The sequence below is a fragment of the Dasypus novemcinctus genome, chromosome 1, assembly GCF_030445035.2.
Source record: "Dasypus novemcinctus isolate mDasNov1 chromosome 1, mDasNov1.1.hap2, whole genome shotgun sequence".
Taxonomy (NCBI): Eukaryota; Metazoa; Chordata; class Mammalia; order Cingulata; family Dasypodidae; genus Dasypus; species Dasypus novemcinctus.
The window spans coordinates 68,747,297-68,761,405 of NC_080673.1; the positions used below are offsets into that span (position 1 = coordinate 68,747,297).

The 14,109-nt window shown below is 37.8% G+C and overlaps 1 protein-coding gene across 1 annotated transcript in view; it reads right to left on the reverse strand.

Annotated features, from left to right (window-relative positions):
- The window catches only part of INTU (inturned planar cell polarity protein), a 122,954-nt gene that overhangs the window by 54,996 nt on the left and 53,849 nt on the right, over nt 1–14,109 (reverse strand). The window contains exons 4-5 of the mRNA XM_058292844.2: nt 6,502–6,705; nt 303–421 (exon numbers count right to left, since the gene is read on the reverse strand). Coding sequence (XP_058148827.1) covers nt 303–421; nt 6,502–6,705 — 323 coding nt within the window. The remainder of the gene's footprint in view (nt 1–302; nt 422–6,501; nt 6,706–14,109) is intronic.

Genomic DNA, 14,109 nt, shown 5'->3' on the forward strand with positions numbered 1-14,109 from the left:
TCTTTATGGAGTATTTAAACATATAAGGTGAAAAATACCGGGTGGGAGATTTATTTTTGTGGCACTAGGAATTGAGGGAGAACCTACATTTTAAATTAGACCACTGCTAGAAACAGCTACAGTGAAATGAAATATGCAGAAATAAAATACCTGCAGGTATTATATCTGCCCATACAGATATCTATATAATAGATGCAATCATATTTGAATAATAAATATGATTATTAGCCTTTTGATTGTTAGAATCAAGGAAAATAACTTGAAAGGAACAGAATTAAAGTTAAATAAAAATCAATTATTACCTAGTTACTTGGGTCCCAGTTACATTTTCCAGCATGTCACAGAGTGTGAGAAATATCCCTCTCACACTTTTAAGTTTCTGAGAGACTTCAGACATTGGATAATGATAAAGAATTTCCTGCTGTTAAATGAAGAGAAACAGAAATGATCAAACTCCCTAAATTTTCCAACCATTATTTCTGCTATGTAAAGTTCATACTTCATAATAAGAAAGAAACAAGAAGTAAATCCTTTTGGCTTCAGTGTGGAGAGAACTATGACTGGAATTTTAACCCTTTACTAGCACTTAAAACATTACATTTGGAAGTAAGTTAGAGACTGTCAAAATTGGTTATGATGCCAAAATATGTAATGAGTAGGATCCTGATTAGCTGGAAAAATTAAAATTAATTTCAAGAAATGTTTAATTTCCTTTACAATAATTTTCAATATGAATATTTTATTATATTCTGGTTTATAGATATTCTCACATCTTATGGTAACATATATACCATATATCCTCATACAACACATGTAATTTTTGAGGCACATTATGTCTCTAATTATTTTCATACTGATTTTTATAGGATAATTTTTGACATTTTTGGGTGAAAGAAGCAAATTTTTATTTAGATACAAGAAAAACTGCAATTAAACTTATGAAGTGACAATTTAAACTAAATTAAGAACAGCATATTCTGAGGAAACAATTTTTTCAAAATAAAATAACAGATTACAAAATCTAAGCGTGCACTGTGCTAGAACTTTTGCACAAAATACCTTGCTTTTTTGCTTTTACTTAAAACAATATGCTATTTATCTCACAAAGAGAAATTAAAAGCAGGCAAAATGAACATTTTTGGATAGAAACCATGGCAAATTCAGAGTAGCTTTCAGCTGTGCTGCTTAATGACTATATCCACATATATTAATATATCTAGTACTGAAAACCCAAACCCCTTAAATGTTATCATACCTTATTTTCCTTGATTCTCTACCTCTTTAAAAACTGTTCAATTCCTGGCTTTAGTCTTTCTATGTAAGAAATAATTATGTGAAATAGTGTCCAGGTTATGGAAATTTTTACATAATGACATATAAATATAATGATAAAGTGGACACACCTACTTCATTCTTATTCAGCACACCCAATATATGCAAAATGCCATGCAATATGTTGGTTAAATATGTTCTACCAAACAACTCATGTTTTCTTGCAATATTTTAGAGTAATAACAATAACTAAATAATCTACATTTTGAAGTAAAATCAAACATGAGCTAAGATATTCTATTCTAGTTACGTCTAGGTAATAAATTTATTTATTTTTAAAGATTTATTTTTTAAATTTATTTCTTCCCCTGGCCCCAGTTGTCTGTTCTCTGTGTCCATTTGCTGTATGTTCTTCTTTTTGTCCGCTTCTGTTGTCAGCGGCACGGGAATCTGTGTTTCCTTTTGTTGCGTCATCTTGCTGCGTCAACTCTCCGTGTGTGCGGCACCATTCCTGGGCAGGCTGCACTTTCTTTCGTGCTGGGCGGCTCTCCTTACAGGGTGCACTCCTTGCACATGGGGCTCCCCTACGCGAGAGGCACCCCTGTGTGGCACGGCACTCCTTGCGCTCATCAGCACTGCACATGGGCCAGCTCCACACGGGTCAAGGAGGCCCAGGGTTTGAACCATGAACCTCCCATGTGGTAGACAGACGCCCTATCCACTGGGCCAAGTCTGCTTCCCAGGTAATAAATTTAAATCATGGTAAAAAAATAATTATATTGTATTTTGCCAAAATACCAAACACTGCTTTACAAATAACCCTATACTCTTTGATTAGTGCTTTGAAATCTTTAGTTACCAGCTCATAGTTCTTTCATAGCCAAATTCTGTAACCTGAAGAAGTCAAGTTTTTATTAAATATGTAATTAAGAGGAAAACAAAATAACTCTAGGATATTTTCTAGTAAAACAAGTCATGGTAGTATAAAACATCACTTGAGAAAGTCTCTATTCAAATCATAAAAGCTCACTATAAAAGACCTGGCAAGGCCCACAGTTTCTAACCAATTTAATTAGCTGTATTTTTAAGCCCTTGTGAGCAGCTTGTACTGCAGTAGCTTCTGCTCTATTCAATAAGAATAAAAAGCCTCTCCTAATTACAAGGTTGATACAGGGCTGGCAACAGACAGAAATCTGTTCATTTAAGAAACATCGACACATTTTCCCATGGAAAGAAAGGCAAGGATGACAAAAGGGCTTAGCAGTAGCCTACTCCAAAATGACCTAGAAAGACTCAGGGTGTAACCATCCCAGAAAATTGTGTGTTTTATTTAATAAATGCTTAAATGCTAATTTGTCTAAAAAGATAAGAGATCTGTAGCACAAGCAGGAAATTAGAATTATTAACCCTAGGTCTCAATGTGTTTTTCAGAACACAGAAAATTACAAAAATATGTATAAGTAAAACCCTTCTTTTCCATTTCAATAACTGACTAAATTTTGGCATATTTAGCAGCATCAGGAAATGCAAACCTTGCTTTGGCATTAAAAATACTGGCTGAAAGGATTTCAAAAGGAAAGAAATTATAAAGCATTATAGTAGACTAGATGCTCTGAGAGACCCTTGTACTATAAAACAAGTAGATCCATGGATAAAACATATTTGTTGTTGAAATGCTGGAAATGTAAGAAATAGGGAAGGTTTCCAAGGACATCATCCTCATACAAGCCTCCTCTTCCCTGCCTCCCCAATTGCCAAAGCAAGCTAGAGCCTCAGCTGGGAGTGTTGAATGGTAGGCAGAGGAGAGAGGCTGGGTTGTTTTGAAGGCTGATACCTATAAAAGCTTCAGTCAGAACACCAGTCATTGGGCTAGTGGTAAGGCTAAGCTGAGACCCCAGACCCTCAAGTAACAATGAAATGTCCTAGGTCAGTGGCACCCTTGTCTCTGACAGAAGTAGAAGCAGCATATTTCTCTGGAGAAAGCCATTCCCACTTTAGAACTATAGGATTCTTAAAGATATGATTGGGAAACGGACTTGGCCAAGTGGTTAGGGTGTCTGTCTACCACATGGGAGATCCGCAGTTCAAACCCTAGGCCTCCTTGACCCGTGTGGAGCTGTCCCATGTGCAGTGCTGATGTGCGCAAGGAGTGCCGTGCCATGCAGGGGTGTCCCCCGCATAGGGAAGCCCCACATGCAAGGAGTGCGCCCCGTAAGGAGAGCCTCCCAGCGCGAAAGAAAGTGTAGCCTGCCTGAGAATGGCGCCACCCACACAGAGAGCTGACACAACAAGATAACACAACAAAAAGAGACAAAGATTCCCATGCCGCTGACAACAACAGAAGCAGACAAAGAAACAAGACACAGCAAATAGACACGGAGAACAGACAACCGGGGTGGGGGGGAGGGGAGAGAAATAAATAAATAAATAAATCTTAAAAAAAAAAAAAGATATGATCAAGCAAATAAAGTCACAGTCAAAGATTCCCAAGCACATAAAGAAGAAAGTCAGCATAAGTGAGAGAGTCCTCCTAGGACTAGAGATAGTGGAATGGAAGATACACAATAGAGAAGAACTATGCACGGAATGTTCAGAAAATTAAAATATAGAATCACAAAAATGAATAAGCAGTAAGAGACCATCAAAATATCACAGCAGGTTTGAAATGTATATGAGTTAAAAACTTTTCAGAATCTGTAACAAGAGTTCCACAACTGTGTGGTATGTTGGTGAAGGGGTGTTGTATGGGAATTCCACACTCGTGCATGACTTTTTTGTAAGTTTGCAACTTCTGTAATAAAAATATGTTTAAAAAAAGTTTTCAGGTACTTCTAAAAATGAAAATATATTGATCTAAATAGAAAACACAACAAAAAGGCTAAACAACAATTTAGATAAAGATAAAAGAAACTGAAGAGAAAGGAAGAGATTTCTTACGAAGGAATGACAGACAGTAGACTTCTTAAGAGCAATAATGGAAGTTAGAAGACAGTAGAATTATATCTTCAAACAGATTAGAGAAAATAACTAGGACCTAAGTGATAGAAGCAATGCCACATGTTCATTTCACCTTCTTCCTGTCCATACAGGAAGTTTATATTTCTTATCTCCTTACTCTGAAAAGACCATGTAACCAGTTTGAGACAATGGAATGTGGGCAGAAATTATGTTCTTACTGTCAGGTTGGGCCCCAAATACGTTCCATGTGATATTGCATGCTCTCTCTCTTCTCTCAATGGCTGACTAAATGCAAAAGATTCAAGAGAAGGTTCTGGGACCTTGGGGATAATGGAAGCACTAAATGAAGGGCCTGAATCATGGAACTATATGACCAAGTACATTTATATGGAAATGAGAACTAAACTTTTATGAAGTCAAGTCACTGAAATTTAAGGCTTGTTATAGCAGTCTACCCTGACTAATAAAATCTTATTAATGCAATCTAGAATTAAATGGCCAATAAAGTTCTCTTTTTTTAAGGTAAAAAGGCATTATCAGATAAATAACTTAAATAATTTATCACCAACAGATGTTCACCAAATAGAAATATCTGAAGCAAAACTGTTAAGAAGAAAAACTGATCCAAGAAAGATAGTATGAGATGTAAGAAAAAATGAGTAAAGAAAATTGTATGTACATATGTAAATTTAAATAATATTTATCTGTATAAAATACAGCAATATAAAAATTGAACAAAACAGCATAGAAACATCTACGTTGAAGGGCAACTTGGTATCATAGAAAGGGCACAAAATTTGGAAAGCAAAACACCTTGCTTTAGGTATAAATTCTGTTAGTTACTAGCTTTGTGAACTTAGGCGTTTTATCTTTACTGGGATTATTTTCTTACTTGCAAGTAAAAACATAACTAATACCTAATATAAAGCCAGGCACAAAATAGATGTTCAATAAATAATAAGTGAATGAATGAAAAAAGAATATGTACTATTAGTAACCTATGAAAGAAAGTTAATTATATCACCTGTATTAGTCAGGGTTCTCCCGAGAAACAGAACTGACAGGACATATATGAATACATAGGGGTGTGTGTGTGTGTATACACACACAGAAAAAGAGGTTAAGATATTTATTACAGAAATTGGCTCACTCAGTCATGGGGATTGGCAAGTTTGAATTTTGTAGGGAAGGCTGTAAGATGGGAACTCAGTGGTGATGGTGAGTTCCCCAGAAGTTGGCTGGCTAAAGGAGAGAGAGAAATTCTGACTGCTGAAATCATCAGTTCTCCCTTTAATAAAAGGTCTTCAACTGATTGGATGAATCATCTCCCATTGCTGAAGGTAAGCTCCTTTGTCGATTGGAGATATAATCAACCACAGATGCAATCACTTGACTAATGATTTAACTCCATGAAATACCTCTGCTGTAACAAGCCAATGCTTGTTTCACTAAACAAATGGACACCATAACCTAGTCAAGTTGACACAAGAAAATAACCATCATATCAACCTACATTAAAGGATAGCAGGAGGGGAATGACTGGAAAAGGGCATGAAGGTGGAGGAAATGTTCTATATATCATGACTGTGATGCTGATTACACAACTGTACACACTTGTCAAAACTCATCAAATTGTCCCCTAAAACTGTTGAGTTTTCTTATATATAAATATTCCCTCAATAAAGCTGACCATGAAAAAGCTAACAGGACCTTCTTTTGCAGTACATGACACAGAATATTAAAAAAAAAAAAAGCAGCTTTAATTGAAAGCACATATATAGAGAAATTAACAGTGATCTATAAAAAGTGTTTCTGCGATTTAGGAAATATTGCATCAATATTCCCTACTACTTACAATAACTCTGCGGTTCTTTTAACAAGGGATCCATGAGCTTGAATTGAAATTCAAAAAAATATTATTCTTGTGGGGACATGTTGGCGTGGGTGTGATATATTTATTAAACAATACACAGTATAGTGTGGACTTAGTCAGGGGTCTGTGGTTTTCACTGGACTGGCAAAGGGGTCCGTGGAACAAAAAAGGTTAAGAACCCCTGCAATAACTGAATAGTTTGTTTTTATTTTTAAAACATTTGTATTATAAAATATTCATATCTACAATGGACCATAAAATATATGGGTACTTTTAAAGAATAACAATAGAAGTTATTTCATCTTTGTTTCTTCCTTAAATCAAAAGTGCTTATTAGATACTCAGAAGACTACAATAGGCCCTTAATTTTTCCCTTGTCCTTTTGAGAACACACTCACCTCTTCCTTTGATGCTTCTGAGTCAAGCTGAAGGGTGAGATACATAACAATATGAGGAGTGTTGAGAATATTCTGCTGGATATCGTCAATCTCTTCTCCCCACAGAAGTTTGACGAAATCACTTGTATTCGACTGTGCCTTTTTCTGCTTTGGTTGGGTTGTTTCCTTTTTCACAGCATATGCATTTTCAAATGTCAGTTTCACCTTTAAAAATGAAAACAAGGTGTTGATTTTTCAACAAGAGAAAATCAGCTGCAATTTTTACAAAAAAAGGATGTGCAATACATATACACTCAGGTATGCACAGTAAAATGATCCTGAAGTATGGGCTCCTTGACAGCAAGGACTGTGTTCTATTGCTATTTGCATCTCTAGCTCCTTGCACACTGTCTGGCCTGCACTATTACAAATATTTATTAAGTAAGAACATATAATGTCTGTACAAACATTCTTTTGTTTAAACTTAATCCCTGTAAGTTAAGTTAATGACTACAAAAACAAAAAATACCATGGAAAAACCCAGAAATTAGTATGCTCTGATAGTGTAATAAAGAGTAACACTACATGATATATGCTCATGGAACTGACTCATCTGAGGAGGGTAAAAGGAAGATTCAAGATTAAGTAGAGGCACCTCATACAACCAGAGTTCTCTCTCCTTTCAAATGTCATGATATGAAAATAGTCCCTCAGATAATCTTTGTGGTCCTTACAAAAAAGGCCAACGATGGTAAACAAAACAAAACAAAACAAAACAAAGCAAAACAAAACACTTACAAAGCAGATCTTGAAACATAACCCTAAGAAGATTATCTATCTCAGGAGCTTATGTGGCTCAGTGGCTGACCACCTGTTTCCCACACACAAGGTTCCAGGTTCAATCCCTGGCCCCCATACAAAGGAAAAAAAAAAAGAAAGAAGATGATTATCTATCAGTTTTCCAAAATGGGTTTTAATTTCATGGCCTGATGTCAAACAAGATCAGTAAGACAAAATGTGACAATCTTCCAGTTGTTGAAAGATAGCTTCCACTACTCAACGTTTTCTTGAAAAGGGAGATACATGTCTAGATGCCAGTTGGCAAATGATAACGTGCTCGTTTCAATGAAGCACTTGCATGCATCCTGACTAAAAGAAGTTTTCAGTAAGTACAGTTAATTTTGTGCAACAAGGACATCATCAAAAGGTATAAGAGAACAAAGTTATAGTAATGTTTAAAACTTTATCAGAACACAGATGAGTAAAATAGGACATTCTAATTGTCATAATCTATAAAGTTTTAAATTTAAACATTAAGGTGCAATTGAAACAAATTCATGCTTGCTAAAGAATAAGGTCTAGTCAATATTTACAAACAGATAAAATTTTTTCTATGCAATAAATCACATTTTGGGAGAAAGTATTTAAAAATTATTTGTATTCTCATGACAAGAGTAATAAACAATCCCTATCTTAATAATTTATTCTAAGAGGAACCATGTTTAAGTTCAACTTTAAATATACAATAAATACTAACATATCATAGCCACTCTTTTTAAAAAATGAGCCTTCTATATTTATACATTTTCACTGAAAATGTTAAGTACATTAGTTTTTCAAAAACCACCCATAATTCCACCAATTTTTCTTGATGACTTAAACTTCCCAAAAGAAAAAAATCTAGATATTCCTTTTTTGTTGGCAAGGAATAATTGTTTATAGTTGTAGCCAAGTATGTTTATCTCTAGCAGATTGTGGCATCCAGAGGCACTAAGTTATCACTGTCTACCTAAAATGAATTAATTACACAACTTTCTAACTCGGGTTTTATTTTATAAAAAAAGTAGAAAGGAAAAAGAGACATGGGATCCAAACTCATCAATATATATATATTCAGAGTGAATATAAATTAGCTCAAGGCTAGCACAATCAGTTTCAAATTAAATAAGAGTAGATTAATTTGTAGAGGGTAGGTGGGGAGATGTTTGTCATGAAATTTTTCTGACTTACGGCATTCTGAAAATCTGTACTTGCTTGGCCTTCTCTGAGGCCTGCTCATCACGTTTCTTTACAAAACACTGAAAAAGATCAATATTAACTTAACTTCTTACTTGCTTTCTGTAAACCTTCTGTTGAAAAATGAGTTCTTAATATGCCACAGTATCAAGAAGGCTCAGTATAAAATTAGAGTATTTGGGATATAAAAACATAATAAACTAAATAAATGTATTTAACAAATGGAGAGTGTTTATGAAAACAATCAAGAATTGGCATTTTGATAAAAATTAATGTAAGCTTAAAGTAAGGGAGAGTTGAAGAGACATTAGGTTAGAAGGGTGTGAAACAGAATATTTGGTGTGAGGTTTTGACCCAAACAAACTACATGTAAACATCATATAACCTGAAAAACTACAGTTCTAAGTATGGCATCTGATCTAGTGGGGATGGTTCAATATTTCTTTTTTTTAAAAAATTAATTAATTACTTTTTATTTCTCTCCCCTTCCCCCACCCACCCCAGTTGTCTGTTCTCTGTGTCTATTTGCTGCATGTTCTTCTTTGTCCGCTTCTGTTGTTGTCAGCGGCATGGGAATCTGTGTTTCTTTTTTGTCGCGTCATCTTGTTGTGTCAGCTCTACATGTGTGTGGTGCCATTCCTGGGCAGGCTGAACTTTCTTTCACACTGGGCGGCTCTCCTTACGGGGTGCACTCCTTATGTGTGGGGCTCCCCTATGTGGGGACACCCCTGTGTGGCACGGCACTCCTTGCATCAGCACTGCGTGTGGGCCAGCTCCACACGAGTCAAGGAGGCCCGGGGTTTGAACCGCAGACCTCCCATGTGGTAGATGGATGCCCTAACCACTGGGCCAAGTCCGCTTCCCAATATATATCTTAATTACAAATTTAAATATAAACATAAGCATAAACAAACAAAATATTCGAAAACTAGTCTGATGAACTGAATTAACTTGGTAACCAAGGCTGTTTTTACCTGGGGATGAGAATTTACAAGTGTGCAAGAAAAAATAGACGGGTTGTGTTCCCTTCAGATGTGAGAAATCTTTAGAATGTGGCAAAATCCTGAGTACAAACTTTGTGCCAGGATAGATGGGAGTTTTTAAGATTGCCCCCTGGCAATGGGCTCTGGAGAGGAGCTAGGTATGTGAATGAAGGGAAAGAAATCTGATCAGAGGGAGAATGTGATGTCTGACCAAACTGCATCTCCTTGAGTGTCTGTGAGGGCTGGACACAGCCAGAGGAAAAGATGGGTCACCAGAGGGAGACCTCAGTACAGTACAGGCAGAGCATCTTTCCAACCGGGATTCTTATGGGTGGAGATGTCAAAAGACAGGGTGGGACTCACCAGAAAATGACATAAGGAAATGAGTTGTTAGGCTTAAAAATAAAAATTCACTAATTTTACTTAATGTAGCAACAACAACCTAAAATTTAAGATTGGTTTGCTATGCTTAGTGAACAACAACATACTTGAAAACTAACTTTAATGTTTTACTTGGCAAACAGCACTTCCTTTCTGTGGTTACAAGGGCTTTTCCTCCTCACTATTATAAAAACCCAAACAAAAACACACACCATGGAACTGTCCATTAAAATTCTTTAAGTAACTATTTTAGCCACCATTCTTCTGATTTAAATAAAGTTGGTTCCATAAAGCAAAGAAAATGAACACTTTACAAGACATATTGTAATGCATACACGTTAAGTAGCTATAAAGTCAAGAAGTCTGTTTGCCTTGACAAAATGATAAAGGATGAGTTAGATGGCCAAATTAAGAGTTAAATGCTCTTTTTAACAAGTGGTTGATGCACACAAATATTAGGGATATTAGGTATTTTGTAGAAAAATTTTAAATTAAAACATATCTGATAAAAGATAGTTTACATGAATCTTCGTATAAAGAGTTTTCTGTTGTTATTCCACAGACTTCAGTCTGTGACAAGTTTCATCACTGCTGTTTTCTCCAAAGACTGATCTTCATTTCACTGTAAGGCTTGAAATGGCCTTGTTCCCATGATCCATCATTGCAGCAACTCTCTGGCAACTCTCACCTCATCACCATTCCAAATCCCCAAGCTCATTTATTCACCCAGCATTCCCACTCAGCAAACCTCAAAACCAATTTTGAGGGAAAACGGACTTTGGCCCAGTGGTTAGGGCGTCCGTCTACCACATGGAGGTCCGCGGTTCAAACCCCGGACCTCCTTGACCCGTGTGGAGCTGGCCATGCGCAGTGCTGATGCACGCAAGGAGTGCCGTGCCACGCAAGGGTGTCCCCCGCGTGGGGGAGCCCCACGCGCAAGGAGTGTGCCCCATAAGGAGAGCCGCCCAGCGCGAAAAAGCGCAGCCTGCCCAGGAATGGCGCCGCCCACACTTCCCGTGCCACTGACGACAACAGAAGTGGACAAAGAAACAAGATGCAGCAAACAGACACCAAGAACAGACAACCAGGGGAGGGGGGGAAATTAAATAAATAAATAAATCTTTAAAAAAAAAAACAAACCAATTTTGAGGTCTCATAGGTAGGGGGATGGCAGAGTAGGGAGCTCCAGGACTCAGTCCTTCCACCAAATCAACTATTAAACAGACAGGGACTGCCTGAAACAGCTATTTTGAAACTCCAAAGGCCAGAAGGACACAGAAGACCATCCAAGGAAGGGTGGGAGGAAAAGGCTGATAAATAGTGGTAAAGAGCACAAACACGCTCTCTCCGTGGGGTGGCTACTGGTGCGCACTGGGGCCCATCCCTGGCTCTGACGGCAGGCCTCCAAGGCGTCGAGCCCCCGGCTAGCTTGTTGGTGACAAAAAGGAACATAAAAATCCTCTTGTCCAAGAGCAGAGGTGGGCACAACTGATCACACTGATCACAGCTTTGGAGCAGCAACTTCAGATCACTGGAGGCCCAGTTCTGAGGGCAGTTATTGTTCAACCCATCCTGGACAAAGGAAGTGGCAGCAATTGTTTCAACCCTCTGGACAGATGCTGTGGCACGGGGGGAGACATAAAGATGCTGTACTTCCTCAGGCCTGCAGGAGACAGTTAATTGAAGGACTGCATTTGTTGGGCAGGCCAGGAAAGCTCACTTTGGGGAGCTGTCAGAGAAGCTCTTTGCACCCTTCCCAGTCCTCTACCAGAAGCACATTGGAGGTGGTCTGCACCCCTTTTGTTGGCCCTGGCCTAGTTTAGTATGGAAATACTGACATGGGACAGTGCTTTACAGTGTGACCCTCCTCCCAGAATTTGCCCTCCAGGCAAAAGAAGCTTGAGACAAGGAAAAGAATGTAAAAAACTATAAAGGTAGACAGTCTGGGGCAAAAGATGCCCACTATTACCACGGTTATTTAACACTGTACTGGAAGTTATAGCCATAACAATAGGCTCGAAAAAGAAATAAAAGGCATCCAAGTTGCAGATGACATGATCCTATACATAGAAAATCCTGAAAAATCTACAACAAAGCTCCTAGAGCTAAAAAATAAGTTCAGCAAAGTGATGGGGTACAAGATCAACACCCCAAAATCAGTAATCTTTCTTCTATGCACAAGCAAGGAACAACTGGAACAAGGAATAAATGAAAAAAGTTCATTCACAATAGCACCTAAAAGAATCAATTATCTAGGCATAAATCTAACCAAGGATGTGAAGGACTTGCACACAGAAAAGTACAAAACTATAAGAAGGAAAAGATGTAAAAAAAATAGAAGGACATTCTGTGTTCATGCATTGGGGAACTAAATATCATTAAGATAGCAATCCTACCCAAAGTAATTTATAGCTTCAATGCCCAGTCAAAATGTGAACAATCTTCTTAGAGAAATGGAAAAGCTAACCATCAAATTTATGTGGAGGGGTAAGGGGCCTGGAATAGCTAAAGCCATCTTGATAAAGAAGAATGAGGCTGGAAGACTCATACTTTCCAATCTTAAAACTTATTATACAGCCACAGTAATCAAAACAGCATGGTACTTGCACAGGGACACACATGCAGGAATGGAATCAAACTGAGAGCTCAGAAATCAACCCTCACATTTATGGCCAAATGCTTTTTGACAAGGGGGTGAAGACCATTCTATTGGGAAAGAATAGTCTCTTCATCCTACCTCACACCTTATACAAAAATCAGCTAAAAGTAGATCAAAGAACTAAATATAAGAGGTAGAACTATCAAACTTCTAGAAGAAAATGTAGGGAAGCTTCTCCAGGACCTCGTGTTAGGCAAAGATTTTTGTACTTTACACCTAAAACAGAAGCAATAAAAGAAACAATTGATAAATGGGACCTCACCAAAATTAAAAAACAAACAACTTTTGTGCCTCAAAGGACTTTAACATGAAATTAAAAGGACAACCTATGCAATGGGAGAAAATATTTGGAAACCACAAAGAATTCCTCTACTTAACAACAAAAAGACAAATGACACAATTGAAAAACAGGCAAAAGATATGAATAGACATCTCTCCAAAGAAAGTATACAAATACTCAGACAGCCCATGAAATGATGCTTAACATCATTAGCCATCAGGGAAACTTAAATCAAAACCACATGAGATACCATTTCATAACCACTATAATGGCTATTTAAAAAATGGAAAATAACAAGTGTTGGAGAGGGTGAGGAGCAATAGGAACATTTATTCACTGTTGGTGGCAAGGTAGAATGGTACAGCTGCTGTGGAAGACTGTTTGGTAGTTCCTAAGGAAGTTGAATATAGACTTGCCATGTGATCTGGAAGAAGCCTCTCGTACTTACTAATTTTAATTTTCTCATATGCACTTCCTTAGCCAGCCAGCAGATGGTGCTCCTTGGTAACCCTCTCAGTTCAATGCCTGGTTGGTGTGTGTGTGCTGCAACACAGACCAGATCAATGTATATAGGTTCCTGCTCGGAAGATAAGCCTTGTCACTCAAACTTTCTCAAGAGACAGTTCTCCAACATGTGCTGGAAGCCCCCTCCCTTTTCCTGGGTAGGAAATCATTCCACTCCCTTCTGCGTCCTCAACAATCAGACCAGATTGGTAGAGAGGGAGATTGAGAAGGGTGGATCTCTTTGGTCATGGATCTCTTTAGTCTCAAGCTGGCTCCCAAGGCAAACAATGGGACAGCCCCCACTGGCCTGGAAGGGCTCATGGGACACAGCAGACCAAATCTGTGGGCCAAAAGTTGAGTCAGCTTAGGCTGTGTCCCTCTCCCTCCCCTTTCCTGGGGAGGGATGGTGGTCCTCAATAATCATCCTGGTTAGTAGAGAAGGCGATCGGGAGGGTTGGATCTCTTTAGTCCCATGCTGGCATCAGGGCAAACAATGGCGTGGTCCTACCCAGCCTGGAGGATTTAGTATACTAAAATGAAATCCAGAGTGAGGTTCAAAAAGGCGCAAAAAGCTCAAACCATTTCTTTTAAAATCAATTTTTAATGTTCTGCAAAACAGTTGTCCTAGGTTATTAAAAAATATCAATATCATGAAAGATGAAAAAGGCAGGCGGACTGTTCTGGATAAAATGGACTGAAGTAACAATCCCTTGACTGGTTTTTGATCATGGTGGGGAACATATATTGGGACAATTGAGGAAATTAGGAGAGGACTGAAATAGATAATAGTATTGCGTTAATGTTAA